Below are 16302 nucleotides of genomic sequence, written 5' to 3'. Positions count from 1 at the left end.
AATTAATGATAATTATAATGTCATAATCAAAAAAATTAAAGTGTCATTGTTGGACTTTATATTCTACCATTACGTAATTAAATATTAGTATTTTAAAAATTAATTAACTTAATTTGATTTAGTGGAGAGGTAAAATGATAATTCAACTTTGAAGGTTGGAGCTTCCCACTTATAATAATATATAATATATGATATGATTATATAAAATCCATACAAAAGAAAACACACTTTTTATATAGCATTATATAACAAAATAAATAAAAGATATGATTGAATACATGTAAAAAAATATTAGTAAAGATTTAAAGACTAAAATTTGAAGACATTATACTTCTCAAATTAATAAATACTATATGTAGTATTTATATAACAAGAAATTAAAAATAAAAATATTTATATCTGTAATTCTTGGATATGTTGAGTATACATTCATTTTTTACAATACCAATGTTATTTAGTAAATTCATTGATGTGCATAATTTGTATAAAATCTGTTCATGGAAGAGTGATGTAGTACTTTTATAGGCAAAATAAAGCGATACTTTTAGTTTAGTTTATTGGCAATTTTGTTTTCGTTATTATCATTTTTTTCGTTTTTCATTTTGTAATTTATGAGTTTTTTGTTTGATACTTATATTGAAGTTTGAATAATCCAAATTCAAGCATTGTAGAGTCCATTTGTATTTTTTTATTTAAAAAAAATTGCAAGAAAAATACTTATACAGGTATAAAGATATAAGTTCATTTCATATATTTATGATTCATATGGATATAGATTCTATAGCAAATAATTAGAAAAGGGACTAGAGGTATAAACGTAATAAAAATCCTCATACACTATATATTTCATAATATATCTTTTAAATAAATCACATTTACTAATTCACTCAACTATATATTTCTTAAAGGTTATATTATTTTCATAAAAAAGTGAGTATACTAAATTTAAATATATTTTCGCTAGCGCTGACAGATTCACTAGTATATTATATTATTTATGTAAAATGCCCTAAATTAAAAGTAAAAAAAAGCCACCTACCAACTCTCTTCTGCATATTTCATTTGTTGTTTTTCATTGGCACCATTCTCTTTTTTCTTGCAAGTAAATGTAAAATGGTAAAACGCAAAGCAATAACTGCAAGAAGACTAAAATATTTGAATAACATCAAACTTGTAGAATGTTACACTGCACAATTTCCAAGTCTATACACCTACAAGTCTCTCCTGCTACAGTCATACTTGGCCTTTATAAACTACCAAGGATCAAACGAACAATTTTCTGGAAACAAGTAGCACAATGCTTCAATTGTGAACCCGTAACCTCCTACTAAATACGACACTACTTGTTGTGGTGCCAAACATCATCCCCTTCGTACAGTATAACTAAATAAACATCCAGGATATCACTTCCTCTGGGTCCTCATTCCGTCAACAAGAGGTTGACCATGAAGAAAGCAATGATGATTTGTAGTTGCTTGTGCAATTCCCACAATAAGACATAAAGTTAAGGATACCTGCTTCGGTTGGCTCAGCAATATCCCTTGCTCGCTTCTCTAAAACTCTAATGAACTCATCTGAGCTTAAACTTCCATCATGATTTGTGTCAAAAACATGGAACACAAGTTCTATCATGTTGTCAGTGAGAGAGACTCCACATACCTGTTTAATACTTTGTCAGAAGGAACTTGAAAACTAAATGAGCACCTAAATATATAATGTAATGTTCCAGTTAAAACACGACACACACAAAAGTAGATCTAAAAAAGAGGATTAACATTACACTGGATATAACCATGCATCCTACAGCCAAGTAAAATCCTGAAACGACTACAAGATGACGAGGGAAAATATTATTCAAACAAGGAGTAGAAAATAAGGGCAGATCTACAGTGTTAGCCTGGGTTACCAAGAACCAGTATTTTATCTAGACCTGGTATTCATATTGTGAACGTATTAATTGTATAATATATGCTAGCAGGGAACTCAGCAACAATTCACGTTGTTGGGTTAGGAGAAAGGAAGGATCCTATTAGAGCTCATCCGGTCCAACGACCAGGGATTCATTTCTGGTTGCCTTTTATAATAAACTGCACTTTTGTTTTTCCCCAAAAAACACGCCGCCGCAGTTTTTTTTTTTTTTTTTTTGATAACGGTAACTTTTCTATATATCCACGGCTATACTATAACCAAGGTGTAGTACCCCTTCAGAAGTATTACAACTTACAACTTGTAATTCAGTTCTGTGCCTTACAAAAAGCTAAAAACATCACAAATATCTTCTGTTTGAGCTAGTAGTGTTTGCTCACACCAAAAATAATAAAGACCTACACAATTCATTTTAAGATTCTGAATGTTGTTTTGGGGCCCCTCAAAGCACCTTTTGTTCCTCTCAATCCAAATTGACCACCAAATACATGTTGGGAAGATCTTCCATTTTTCTTCCTTCTTGCTCACATTACCATCCATATTCCAGCATCTTAGAACGTCTGCAATGCTTCCAGGTTTCACCCAACTAATCCCTTTCCAACTGACGAACATCCTCCAAAGCTGGTCTGTCCATTTGCGGTGCGAAAAAAGATGGTTCATTGTCTCAGCTTGTTCCCCACATAAAAAACAGCCAGCGGTTAATTGGTGACCCCTTTTGTCCAGGTTATCATGAGTTAACACTGCTTCTTTGGCCAGAAGCCAGATGAAACAGTTAACTTTGTAGGGAATTTTTGGTTTCCATATTATCTTCCAAGGCCAATCTCTTTCCTTCACCACTTCTACATTTAGCTCCCTGTATGCAGATTTGACAGAAAAAATTCCTTTACTGTTTCTGTTCCATTCTAGTCTGTCCACTTCGTCAGTCAGATTATTGAAATTTGCAACTGACTTATAGAATTCTGTTATCCTCCCAATCATTCAGATATCTCCTTAGATATAGATTCCATCCTTGTCAGCATCATGGCAACTGTGGCTTGTGACTTCTTGTTGCTGGCTTAGAGTGTATATCTCCGGATGTTCTTTAATTGTTAAAAACCCTGCCCACTTGTCATGCCAAAAAGAGGTTTTTTGCCCATTTCCTATCCTCACCTTAGTTCTGATCTGCATCTTTGGCCAAAGATTCCTAATTGCTCTCCAGACTGAACATCCATAGGGTGTTATGACATTCTTAGTCATCCAATTATCTTCCATACCATACTTTGCAAGAATGGTTTCTTTCCACAACATTCCTTCTTCAGTAGCAAATTTCCACAACCATTTCATCACCAGGCTTTGATTTTGCTTTTTCATATTCCTGATACTTAGACCTCCTGCTTTCTTGTTCACTAACAACTCCTCCCACTTAACTAGGTGATACTTCTTCTTATCTTCATTCCCATGCTATATAAAATTCCTTCTCAGGACATCTATTTTCTTGCTGACACTAGCAGGCATTGGAAAATGGACATCAAGTAGGAAGGCAATGTGTCTAATACACTGTTTACTAGGGTTAGTCTTCCTCCCCTGGAGAGGTGTTGACTCTTCCAATTTATAAGGCTCTTTGTACATTTTTCCACAACCCCGCTCAAAATTGTTGCGGACTTACTTTTAGCTCCCAAAGGCATGCCAAGGTATGTGGTTGGAAGTTCCCCTACTCTTCCTCCTAATTTACTTGCTAGAGCATCTATCTCACTGACTTGATAGGATATATAAAACTCTTCCCTTAGTTTATATGTAACCCAGATGCTGCTTCAAAAATTATGAAGATGACCCTTAGTATCAGAACTTGTTCCTCATTCGTTTCACAAAATACTAAGGTGTCATCTGCATACTGTAAGTGTGTTACTTCTGAACTGTTTGTCTCCCTCAACTGGAAACCTCTAATCCACCTTTTCCCTCTTGCTTTATTCAGTAGATTGCTCATGCTCTCCATTGCCATTATGAACAAAAATGGAAACAAGGGATCACCCTGTCTCAAACCTCTCTGGGATGAAAAGAATCCATTCGGTTCCCAGTTAATTAGCACTGAGAATCTAACTGTGCTAATGCAGTGCTCTATCCACTTGATCCACCTAAATGCAAACCTCATCTTCTCCATTAGCTTTAGGAGAAAATTCCAATTCAAGTGGTCAAATGCCTTCTGAATGTCCACTTTGCACATAATTCCTGGTTTCTTGCTGTTCTGTCTGGAAGCTACACACTCATTTGCTATTAAGATTACATAATATATGAATCAGTATATCTTACCATTTCTTATCATTGATAAAAATAACTCTTTATTTTGACATTAATGTAAATAGAAATATAAATAAATGTTAGGAATCACCAGCTTCAAATCCTGAACCGCCCCTGGTTGAAAAGGGTAAATACAAACACATGCATGCATACATGGGACAAATTGACTGAAAGATGGAAGAGAGAAACAAAGAGTACATACTTGAGAAGCAGCTCTTTTAAAATCACTTCTAGTCAAAAGACCATTCACTTGCCCGAAACAGAAAAGTGCCAACGAAAACGGTTGCAATTTCTTCCGTAGCTCAGCAAAACTTTTGAATTCCTCAAATGAAATACGAATATGACTTAGTTGTGGCTCATTATCTAAATCATCAACTCGAGCAAGCAACTTGTGTAAATACTTTAAATCAGCAGAAGCAACCATGGACAGGGCAAAATCCTTTGCGGAAATAGTCCCCCGAAACTTGTAATCATAGTGGACAAACTCCAATTTTAGTATCTGTGAAGCACATACATGACAGCAGCATAGAATTAACAAATCAAGATCACATCTGAGAGGGGGAAGGGAGCATCACTTCCATTAGTTCATTGATGACGGCATATCATAATTGTTAACATTCCTAGCTAGTGGGGGGTCAAGTTTAGAACATGCCGCATATATTCTAAAGGCTGACTAAACACAAAGGCTATGTAAGATGATCCCCTACTTTTCACCACCTAAGGTACCAGCCAAACATATCCCGCATATATTCTAATACACATCTCCCAAGCAAGACAAGTCGCCAGATGATAGTCATGCAGAAAAAAACAATGTAATAAATACTTATCTACTGTAAGTAATAAAATGAAGAGACATAATAAATCCTGAAAACAGGTGCCTTCTTAAGTCTGGCAAAAATGAGTCACTTTCTCTTCTCGGAGATATAGGACTGATGAGTAACGATTTGGGTGTGAATATGATAAATGCAATTGGGTTTCCTTCAAAAAATAATATTGGAGGGCGATACAATATAACAACACAAGTGCAAATAATTAAAAACCAATGCACATGAAATATATGAACTGAATAATGGCAAAAATGTCAAACGATTCTTGTTTTCTGTTTTCTTATTTTGCATTACAGTTTTTTCTTGAAAATATTTGATGATTAGAGTTGACATACTTCTTCATGTAGATCTCTCAAGAATTGAACAAATGTATCATACTGGAGGCGTTTCTTCCCATCTTCACCAAAGAAGTCTTGTAATAGGCCTCCACTGTCTATATGACCACCTAGATTATGCCCTCCTCGATGTCCATCACTGTGATGAGCACCTTGCCTGTTGTGAGCTCGCATCAAAGTCATTACTTTCTTGAATTCATCAATGTCTATCTCTCTGTCACAATATAAGCACTAACTCAGTAAGCCAGACAAAGTTTGGTCTTTGAAAGTCTGACAGAAACAGTGACAGTATGAAAAACATGACAGCATGAATAAGAAACATATAATTTTTCAACCTGAGTTTCTGGCAGTCATCTCCCAAATCTCCCCAAATAAATAAGTCAGTAGTCTTTCAATCATGCAAATTAGTTGGAAAAGGCCATCTCTATAAACAATTGACATAATCTTAACAGAGTAAGAGCTAAGTCCAAGCGTTAAGTTGCCATTATAGAAGCCATACAGCTCAACAATTCCATACTTAAATCACCATAATATCCAATCAGAAAAAATCCATAATATAATCATGAAAGTGATGTATCTACTTTTCTTCACAATTCTGAACATGAATTAGTTAGAGTCGAGAAGGAAAAGCAAACTATAATCATCACACTTCAATTACAGAACAGAAAACATAAATTTTCCAAGTCTCGCAACTACATAAAATAGTATACAGAACTGGAAACTACTCTCTCATCTTCTGCAGCTCAGTGCACAAGCACATATAAGAAGGTACCTGCCATATCCTTGTATGCATTCAACAATTGACATGAGATCCCTCATATGCTAGTTCTTACATTCCTATTGTACAAGAAGGGACCAATAATTTTATTCATATCCCTACTTCACAAACAGCAAAATTTAAAAGTAAAAAATAGATTCCTACCCATTACAGTCGAGGTCAAACATCTTGAATGCCACTGAAAAACTTGATTCAGGGATACTCAGCAGGGTGACAAAGAAAATATACCTGTACAATTAAAGACTTCTACAGTCAACATACGTATAACTAATAACTCAGGCTGAATGATTCTAAATTTAAATGTGATACAGAGGAAATTCAGGAGAAACAGAGAAAAACAAGACAAGGGAGGTGATCACTTAATTATGGAAATATGATAGTTGAATAGAGAGACTGCATTGAGACTTGGGACTCACTCTTTAAAAGAGATGTGGCCATCATTATTTGTGTCAAAAAGCATAAAAAATTTTGATGGGGCACATCGCAATTCACCCGGATTTCTTTCACCTCTGAGATATCCATCTCTCACGAGGTGTGATTCAGATGGAGGGAACACCGGAACAACTGCTCTCATAAGATCTGCTGGTGTCATAAATATTTCTCCATCATGGGCTTCAAAAGATGCAAAGTACTCAAACACCTTCGAAGAAACAACACAATATTAAAACAAATTTTAACTATGGACCCTCATGTAAATCACACACTTGATAGAACAAGTTATAATAGAGAGATTAAATTTGAGATCATTACGGTACACCACAATCAATATCCCAATACACCTAGCATTGGAAAAGGAAGGATATTGTCAGCAATCGGATCGCCAAGTAGGTTAGAGAAGTTCAAAAAGGCCTCTAGGACACACTGTCAAATTCTTGATGCAACAAACATGTCAAGCAAAGGGTAGACCTAAAATACCATGACAGGGAAGTGTTGGTGAAAATATAATAACTGAAAAAAATAAATTAAGATAAAAAGTCTTCAAGTTGAGACACAAATATCTCACTCTCATTATGGAGATTCAAACTCTCTGCAGCAAAATCTTCACTGCTCTAGTAATAATCCTCTTGACTTAACCCCTCCGGGATATAATAAGCTGATGATAACTCTGTATGACTCGAATAAACTCTAGACAAGTTGTTGAGTTCAAATCTCCACCAAAATAGACACCTTCCTTAACAAAATAAAACTCTCTTTTTTATCACAACATCACTTTTGCATGCACTTCAAATATTTTCAATATACCATTACAAGGTAGAATGACATTTATAGGTGTGATTCGTGAAACCTTCCTTAGAATAATTTTGGAGTTAGTGCCATAGTAAAATTGATGAATAGGGAGAACATGGGTTGGTGGATTACTTATACATCGTTTGGTAGGGTGAATAAGAATGACACTGAATAAGGTATATTAGTAGTGTTTGAATTAGTTATGCTGGGATAAGTAATGCTGGATCAGTTATGCAAGAATTAGTTATGTGAGGATTAGTTGTGCTGACATAATTTTTTATTGACTATTTGGTTTGTGATTAAATGAATAAGGTGCATTAAAATAGGCATAGTACTGAATAAGGTGTATTAGAATTGGAATAGTACCCAACATTGTTCAGCTCATGGTTTACATAAAATAGTATTTGAATAGAGTGTATAACTAATACATGTATTTGCTATTCCAGACTTAAATTTGCAAGCAAACTGTTAGGGATGTTTAGTAGTGAATGTGATTGAATTCCTACATGCAGATTTTTAATCACCTTAATAGGTATAGCTCTTGATGCTCGTTAGTCACACAAACTATTTGTTTGTATGCATATGTGTTGTTATGTCATAGACATGATATTGGTTGGGGTCTATCCCACCATGAGCAAAGAAGGAGATGTTTTGGATTTTCGATATGGGTCGTGGGTCGCTCTACGTGGGCAAACGACCCCAATGTAAGAGAGAAAATTAAAAAACAACTTCACAGAGAGAAGGTATTGGGAAGTAACCAACCAGAAACGTGCATTGATCAGTTTTTGCAACAGAAGAGTCTCTCCTCCTTTACATAAAGATGATCTTTCATTCTTCAATGGTGTGTGGAAAAAATTCTTTTGGTTGTACTCCAAACACACACAAAATATTAGAAGGGACATCAGTTCAAGAACAGAACTCTGCATCCAAGAGAGGTGAAGTCGGCTTGGGGCAATTTCTCGACACAAGTTGTGCAAAACTTATGTTGTTGTTAACAAGTACACAATCGATATTCTTGTTACTGTACAAATCCTACAGCATTGAACCTTGTGGTGTAATTTAAGCTGTCAAATTGGAAATATTCATACCAAAGTTGTATATGTAGAGTGTAGATACTACAATTTGATCATCACAAGCAGAATAATAGAAGAAGATCAAGTTGGATAGGATGACATGAACTTATTCAGTCAGTAGTTCTAATAGATAAAACTCTGCTGTCATTAACTCCAGACATCAAGAAAACTAGTCTATCTATTGATGATGATAAAACATTTTTAAAAATTATGATACCAACAACATATCTATTGTAAAAATTCAGTACAGCTTCCGAATTTATTGTTTTTTAAATCTACTAATCAATTAATTAGTTATAGAACAAAGTAAGTGAAAGCATACCTTTTCAGGAGGACTTCGCATCCTAATACGCTTTTCATAATTAAAGAATACTTTTCTTCTGTAAGCATCTGCATATACAAGTTAACCCTAATTATACTCAAGCCTACAACTGAGAAATAGAGAAGATTTTAGTGAAATGAATTACCTCCAAAGAGATAGCTTGGTCGAGATTGTGATGTGTGGGAAAAAGAGAAAGATGGGTAATTTGGTGAAGAAAAGTTATAGGAGTAATATGCGAAAGCTAAAGTGGAACTGGTAATGATTCCACCAATCCATTTGAGGAAAGATATTGAACTACTTTTTGGATCCTGCTGACCATCAGTTCTACTTAAATGGCTAAAATGGCGGAGTTGGGTTGTGATCGATGGTGTACATCGCCGGAGATCCGACCAAGATGGCATACTTTACTTCAAAACCAGACAACCAGATCGGTTCACACTCATACTATGAACTATGCTGAGAAAATTAAATGAAAGGGGTAAGTCTTCTTTTGGTTTTTGGTGACACATTCATCAAAAATTGGTCAAATCATTTTTAGAATTTAACTAAATTTGAGATCAAATTAACATTTTTAAATTTTTTTAATTTTTAAATTTTTTACTGTCATAAAATCAAGCTATAAGAATATAATCATAAAGAAAAGAAGACAAGACAAGTAGATAGAACAACAGGAATTTTTTTTTATTCAAGTATATATCAAATGGTGAGGGATATCTCTGTTTATAGTGTTGACATATTACTCTCAAAAGTCATTTAACTAGTAGATACATAGTTATCTATATTGTTATCCAAAAGGGTTCATATCATCTAGGGAATACACATACATGAATTTAGTAGTTCGTGAATAAATCAAATGGTCATCCACTATTCAATGGATTTATAACACTCCCCTTGGATGTCCATAGATAATATGCCTCGTTAAAACCTTTACTAGAAAAAATCCAGTGGGAAAAAAATTCTAGTGAAGGAAAAAGAATACACATATCTTTTGATACGCATTATTTGTTGCCTCATTAAAAACCTTTCCAGGAAAACCCAGTGGGAAAAAACTTCGGTCAAGGGAAAAAGAGTGCAACGCGTATTATACTCCCCTGATTAAAACATCACTTAATTTCTTGTGATGATGTCTCTAATCTTTGTACATTGTGGTTGATATATTCTTTTTCAAAGAAAAACCACACATTTCCTGAATATGGTGTGTCATTTATCTCAACCAGACGCACTTTCGACTTGCTTCATGGAGGACTTTTATTTTTGCATAGCAACATTTACTTCATTGATCGTCAGGATATTATTGTGCCTCCACATGCAAACACATAGAGTGCTTGAGATAGAGCTTTATGCGGATTAGATAAATATTCTGCATCTGGTAACCAATCAATTTTGTCTTGAATTCCTCAAAATAGAATAAATCCATAACTATGGTCATTCAGGGATATTCAATCATGTGCTCAACACCATTTCAATGTCCTTTTATCAGGGAGAAACTGAAGTAATATTGTTAGTAAGATGCACTAGTGCCCTGATTGCACCAAGATATGGAGTTTCATCACCAAGAAGCTTTTCATCTTTCTTTTGAGATCAAACTGAATCATCATTTATTTCAAGCGATCTCATAATCATTGGGGTACTCAATGAATATGATTTATCCATATAAAACGCATCAAAACATATATGTGTATGTGTACTGATAGACAAATATTTCATTTTTCAAATTATCAATCAGTAGGTTAAGACAAAATTCTGTCTTACCAAGACCTTTTTGTAAAATACAAGGACAATTAGGGTCATTCTTTTGTACCATTTTCCTCCTTGACTATTTCAATCCATATAAGAATTCTTAAAGCTTTATTGAAAAAGTTTCTTTCAAACTCTTATATGCTTCAGACACCTCGATTGTTTCAAGGATTTTCATATAACCTTCGTTGTCTAGCTAGACATTGCAATTATTCGTTACATGCATTCAAGTTTTTCGTATGTTGCCAGATCAAAACAAACATCATTGCATTCACCATACGAGAAAATGTCAGGATTTTTGCGACAAATCTTTATGCCCCAAGGCACAAACCGTATTTGATATCTTATGATTATACAAGCGCATAATAATTTATTTATACCCCACTGACATTATACCTTGATTTATGGACTATCTGTCCAAAACGTCACTTTTGTAAGTGAAACAATATACTTGAATCATGCATTTTACTTGGCCAACCTTTTATCTGTCCACACTATATGACAGATTTGAATTCAAAATCCTCGTCACAATTTATATCATTGAGCGCTACTTCATATCAAAGATACCGTCGACGGTTATTTGATATTGATTCCAATATGATATAACTTATCGAGATCTCTTCATTTTTCATCGTTTTTCAAGTACCTTAACCTTTTTCGAGATTTTATGAAGTGTTATATCAATGTGCTATTTTATAGCACTTTGCCTCGTTATCATGACTATATTGATCATTTGCTCGTTCCTTCTTCAAGGAATTTTATATTTGGAACCGATTGGTCTATTACGCTTCTGACGTATCATAGACTCTGTCCTTCAAGGACTTCAGGTTGGAGCATTTGCAGCTGAATTATATCATAGGGTCAGTGCATTCATCTGGCAATTGATTTACAACATTATGCAAATGAATTATCCCTTGAACTTTAAGTTCACATATATATTTAACGAGGATCTAGATAATTCATAATTATGAATTAAGCTCACACATAATTTTCAGCTAACAAAATCATCTCTCCCCCTAAAGTTAGAAAATCTAACATTCATCCTGTTGACACCCAGTTTTGACCTTCCCCGATACAAATTAATTAACGAGCTTCTTAATCTTAAACGTTTTGAAATAATTGGTTCCATTAAGGCTTAAAAGGTTTTTCAAGTTATTCCCAAATAAATCTTATCGCTTTCATAATTCTTAGATATTACGTACGATTTACATAATAATGTATATGGCTATTGTATGATATGTTTATTCAAAACCATCTTTAAAGATTTTATTTTGTTTAAATATTTTATTTATTAATTTAGTTATATAATGATTTATATTTTTAATCAATTATTTTATGACTGCGTAGATTATTTTATTTCGTTAAAATTAAAAAATTTGTTAATTAATTATATTAATTTGTCTTTAAATTTTAATCACTTTAGCCAATATTTTGGCTAGATGAGCTTTTAGATAAACTTGGACCTTTATTTTTCAGCAGCCCATCCCAAATTTTTTTTTTTTTAGTAATTTTCAGCCCACTCTAAATAAACTCCCAAGCCCAACCTTTGTTTCCTCCCTCTTTCTCTTTAACCAAATTCTGAAAGTTAATTTAATTCCCAGCCCACTTCAATCCAAAACTCATTCCCTTGTCCAGCCCACTAAATTTCACCCCGTTTCCCCTTAGGACCCGACCCAAATATTTTTCCTCTTCACGCGCAAAAACTTCAGGCGGCGTGAATAACAGCACGCTGTTCTTCCTCTTCAAGCGCAAAGGAAACCAAATTTGATCGAGCTCACTCGCGAGAACGCCCAGAATCGCGTGACCGACACAACCTTTGTCGTCTTCTCCCAATGTCCCTATTTTCGTACAATCGCAGCAGTAAGGGCAGTGTTGTTTTTGTCCTTGCAGCAGCGTCAACGGGCTCTCGCCTTGCGACCTCAAGATCGAGACACGTAGCTCCAAGGACGATGGAGTCGATCCCATCCCTCCACCGCACCCCCCCCCCCNTTTGGAATCGCTGGGGGATATTCTTTTAGGGATAGAATTCAAATCTGATGGGCCTGAATTTTTGGAGCCCTTTATCCCTCTTTTTTTGAATCCTAATTTGGGGGTATTTATAGGTTTCTTTGGTTGTTGATAGGGGAGGATTTTTTTTTTGAAGAAAGGGGTTTCCGTTTTCTCAGAAAGGTTTTAAGGAAGGAAATAGGTACATGCCATATAGAAACACAGGATAATTGAAAGATATTTTCATTTTTTTCATTATAGTACGTTCGAACTTTGGTATTTCAATTGAAACGTCTTGGCTACTGTTCGTGTTTGTCCTTGGTGTGGAAGCTCGTCCTTGTCTAGCTCGCCCGTCCCTGTTTTGCTGCTCCGAAGAAGGTAATCTCCCTCCATAATGCTCTCTTTGTCTCTTTCTATTTGAACATGATGTTTCGATAGTGAAGTCACTACTCTGATTGTTACGTTGCTATTAATCGATTTTAGTGATGGTGGATTGTATATGCGATACATGTATGTCTAAATGATCCATCTAACTCAGCATTGATGTCGTTTTGCTGTTTTTTTTGGCTTTAGTATATTTCATTCCGTGTTCTATTATCCTAGCCTATATCGTCTTCCCTATTCGATTTTCATCACCTCTATTGCTTCACTATAATTCTCTCTCCTCCTTCTCCATTGTTCTACCAAATCGCTGTATGAAATGGGGGATACATTCTTTGCTTGGCTATCTGTCTTTTTCTTCAACTTTCTCTCCTCTCTCCCATCACATTGTTCTACTGAATTACATGCATTCTTAACGTACCATCGATCTTTTCATCTTCATTGTTGTTTATTCGATTTCTTTGATCTTTCTAAATTTTCTATTTCATGTCATGTTAATAATCTTTTTTCTTTATGGTTGTCTTGGATTGTTTTTTTGGTGATGCTACTTGTTCTTAATAGATCAAGATAATAGTAATTGGTTTTGATTCTTTTGTTCATATGGCTACTTGTCCGGTTTCTTTAATATGAAATTCATTGCTTTATCTTGAATAGCTTTTTAATGATTCTTAATTGTTATGGAGTTGTATTAGCTGTTTTTTTTCTTTTCTTTCGTATGACTACATAGATAATCTGATTATGAAATTTATCACACGCTTGTTTTCTTGATATACTTTACTTGAGTCGAGGATCCATCTGGAATAGCCTCTCTACCTTTACAAGGTAGGAATAAGGCTGAGACTCAAATTGTGGGATTATACGGTGTGTTTGTTGTTGTTAATATTGAAATTTAGTGTACTTAGGAGGTATTGTGGGCGGTGGTTCAATACATTGCATTCTCGTTCTTAATACTGCGGTGGCTATTAATTTGCTAATTCATGTTGAACCAAGACAAACTTAAAGAAGATGAAGCATCCCGCCTTTTCTTTAAATAGCCTTCTACAATCTTGAACTTCAACTTAGTCTGCCAATTTTTATGCCCTTTATAGGAGAAGTCTTGGAAGCAAATGAGTGTAGGCACATTCTGTGTCATAGGGAATTGGGATAGTTTAGTTGTTTTTGTAATCATGGACATGTCTTTACATATCTCGTTTGGGTGAAAATAATAATAATAATAATGTTTGTTAACTAGTATTATTCGTTAAGATTGCTTGTTTTTGCCTATATTAAGAGTTATTCGTCGTTTAGTTTTAATAGTTGAAGTTGGCTGCATCTTTCTTTCAAGTTTTTTTTTTCTCTCAAATAGTTCTTGTATGAGTTAAGATATTCCCCATTCATCCTATTCGATACGGATACTAATTCTCTCCTTTTGTCGTTTTGTTGTATGAACCTCTCCAAGTCCATAATGGATTCTTCTCATTGCATCCCAAATGTGAGCCATAAAGGCCGAGTCTCTTCCGTCTTTGAGTCAGTCGAACTGCTGGTTTACAGAGCAGAAGAACCACAGCAGGGGCTGTAAAATGTATTTGAAGGTTTTGAGGAGGTTGTATACCAGTTGTATACATATTTTATACACCAATACACAGATCAAAACATGCATAGGTGGCCAAATTCGAAGTGCAGGTTAATATCATAAAGATATACTGCTGGAAAATAATTTTCAGCTTTCGAAAGTCGAAGAACAGGTTGATATACCCGTCGTATACATCGATATACATAATTTATACAGCAATATACAGTAGTAAAAAACAGTATAGGCATAAAATACGTTGAGGCAGTCTGGAAAATACAGAAAACGTGAAATTCAAGTCAAAACGCGGGTTTTAGGAGTGCAAGATACGTCAATATACAGGGTTATACATCCGATATACATTCGGTGTATATTTTGTCATTTGAAAGCACCAGGAAGCCCAAAGGCTTAAAGGCCCATCAGCAGAATTTTAATTAAATAGGCCCAAAGGCCACAAATCTTTTTCATGCAGGATTGAGTTTCTGAAAAGGGACCCAAGCTCACATTTTTTGTATAAATTCAGAATTAGGACAGGGGGGCCAAAGCCCAATTTGATGAATTTGGTTAATTGACCCAAATTCAAATACTCTCCCCTCCTCCTCCTTTATTTATTATTTTTTGGATTGACTAACGTTTGGTTGAATTTTATTAATTTCTTATGGACAGTCATTTCTTGATATATTTATATAGTCATAAATTTTTTTTACTACTATTATTTTATTTATTTAGTTTGTTTTATTGACTTTTGTCAACATTTAGGCTTATTCCCTTAAAATAATTTCCTCAAAATACTTCCGTTTAGAAATAATGATAAATAAAAAAAAATGAAATAAATATATATAATAAGACGGATTTTCTCTTTATTTAGTTAAATTTGGAAAAGTTATTTTAAAAAGGCCATTTAGTCAATTCGCCGGTCAACCACAAGTAGCGGGCATTCGAGGGCCTAACACCTTCTCGGAATGTACATTTGAACTTCAAACCTTTTTCAATTTATTTTTATCTGTTTTAAATCTTTTAAAATTAATTATAAATTTTTCTTGATTTTATCAAAAATCAAGTGGCGACTCTGTTAAATTGGAAATTGATTTTTCTTAAATCATAAGATTAATTGATTTTCTGAAGCTTAGTCATTTCTACTATTATTATATTTATTTTATATTTTAAAGTAAAAACAGAAATGGCGACTCCGGTGGGGAATTAATTAAGTTCTAACCAAAATGATTTGACTATTTGGACTAAATGTTATTAATAAATTGTTTATATGTGATTTATTTGTTTAAATTATAAACTGGCATTGCATATCATGACATATTTCCGATATATATGTATAATATATTAAAGGACGGTTTGCGGAACCGCAACCAGATACTCACCCTCTTTCAAAATTAGCGATTATTTATTGGTTTGTTAGGCGTCCAATGATTGTCGCGAGTTTCAGCCCAAATTGTCCGTTTGGGTTACCGGTCCTTTCAAAAGCCACTCCTAGTCAACTCGCGTAGAGCTGAGCCAAATCCCGAATTTAGGAGCATTAAACTAAGATGACCCAACGTCCAAGGCTTGTTGGGCTTATTAGAAGTCCACCTTGTGTCTACTTGGCCCAAATTGCCAAAAAACAGACAATCATGCTTACGTGTTAATTGAAGGATGTATATGCATTTTAAGAAAATGATTTATCGTCTACGGGGTGGGGGGTTGACTAAACTTTGTTTGCTATTTTTGTAGGATGAACCCGACATACAAACCTTTTCAAACAAGAATGGTTACTATCCCTGATCTTTCCTCAAAGTATGGTGGAGGTTCATGAACAACGATGATAAAATGATTGTTCAGAAACACATAGGTCATCTCCCGTCGCTGTTAGAGATGAACGCTTGGCCTGGCCTA

General features: G+C 34.5%; 1 protein-coding gene across 1 annotated transcript; it reads right to left on the bottom strand.

The window, feature by feature from the left end:
• Window positions 1-1132: 1132 nt before the first annotated feature.
• LOC107021084 (calcium uptake protein, mitochondrial-like) lies at window positions 1133-9251 on the bottom strand. Its single transcript, XM_015221677.2, has 7 exons — window positions 8908-9251; window positions 8763-8830; window positions 6557-6780; window positions 6285-6368; window positions 5363-5576; window positions 4403-4699; window positions 1133-1659 (listed from the first exon to the last, which is right to left on the bottom strand). Exons 1-7 carry the CDS (start codon window positions 9161-9163, stop codon window positions 1429-1431), a joined length of 1374 nt encoding a protein of 457 aa, XP_015077163.1. The 5' UTR covers window positions 9164-9251; the 3' UTR covers window positions 1133-1428.
• Between the last annotated feature and the right edge of the window lie 7051 nt (window positions 9252-16302).

Source organism: Solanum pennellii, chromosome 6 (genome assembly GCF_001406875.1).
Source record: "Solanum pennellii chromosome 6, SPENNV200".
NCBI classification, from domain to species: Eukaryota; Viridiplantae; Streptophyta; class Magnoliopsida; order Solanales; family Solanaceae; genus Solanum; species Solanum pennellii.
The sequence above is the reverse complement of the archived record's forward strand: the minus strand, read 5'-3'. Positions and strand labels throughout refer to the sequence as shown.

Coding starts and splice junctions, on each gene's coding strand:
- LOC107021084 (XM_015221677.2), bottom strand. CDS start 9,163: ATGCCATCTTGGTCGGATCTCCGGCGATGTACACCATCGATCACAACC. Junction 5,577..6,284: donor TTTGACCTCGACTGTAATGG/GTAGGAATCTAT, acceptor ATATTGTGACAG/AGAGATAGACATTGATGAAT. Junction 1,660..4,402: donor TTAAAAGAGCTGCTTCTCAA/GTATGTACTCTT, acceptor AGTATTAAACAG/GTATGTGGAGTCTCTCTCAC.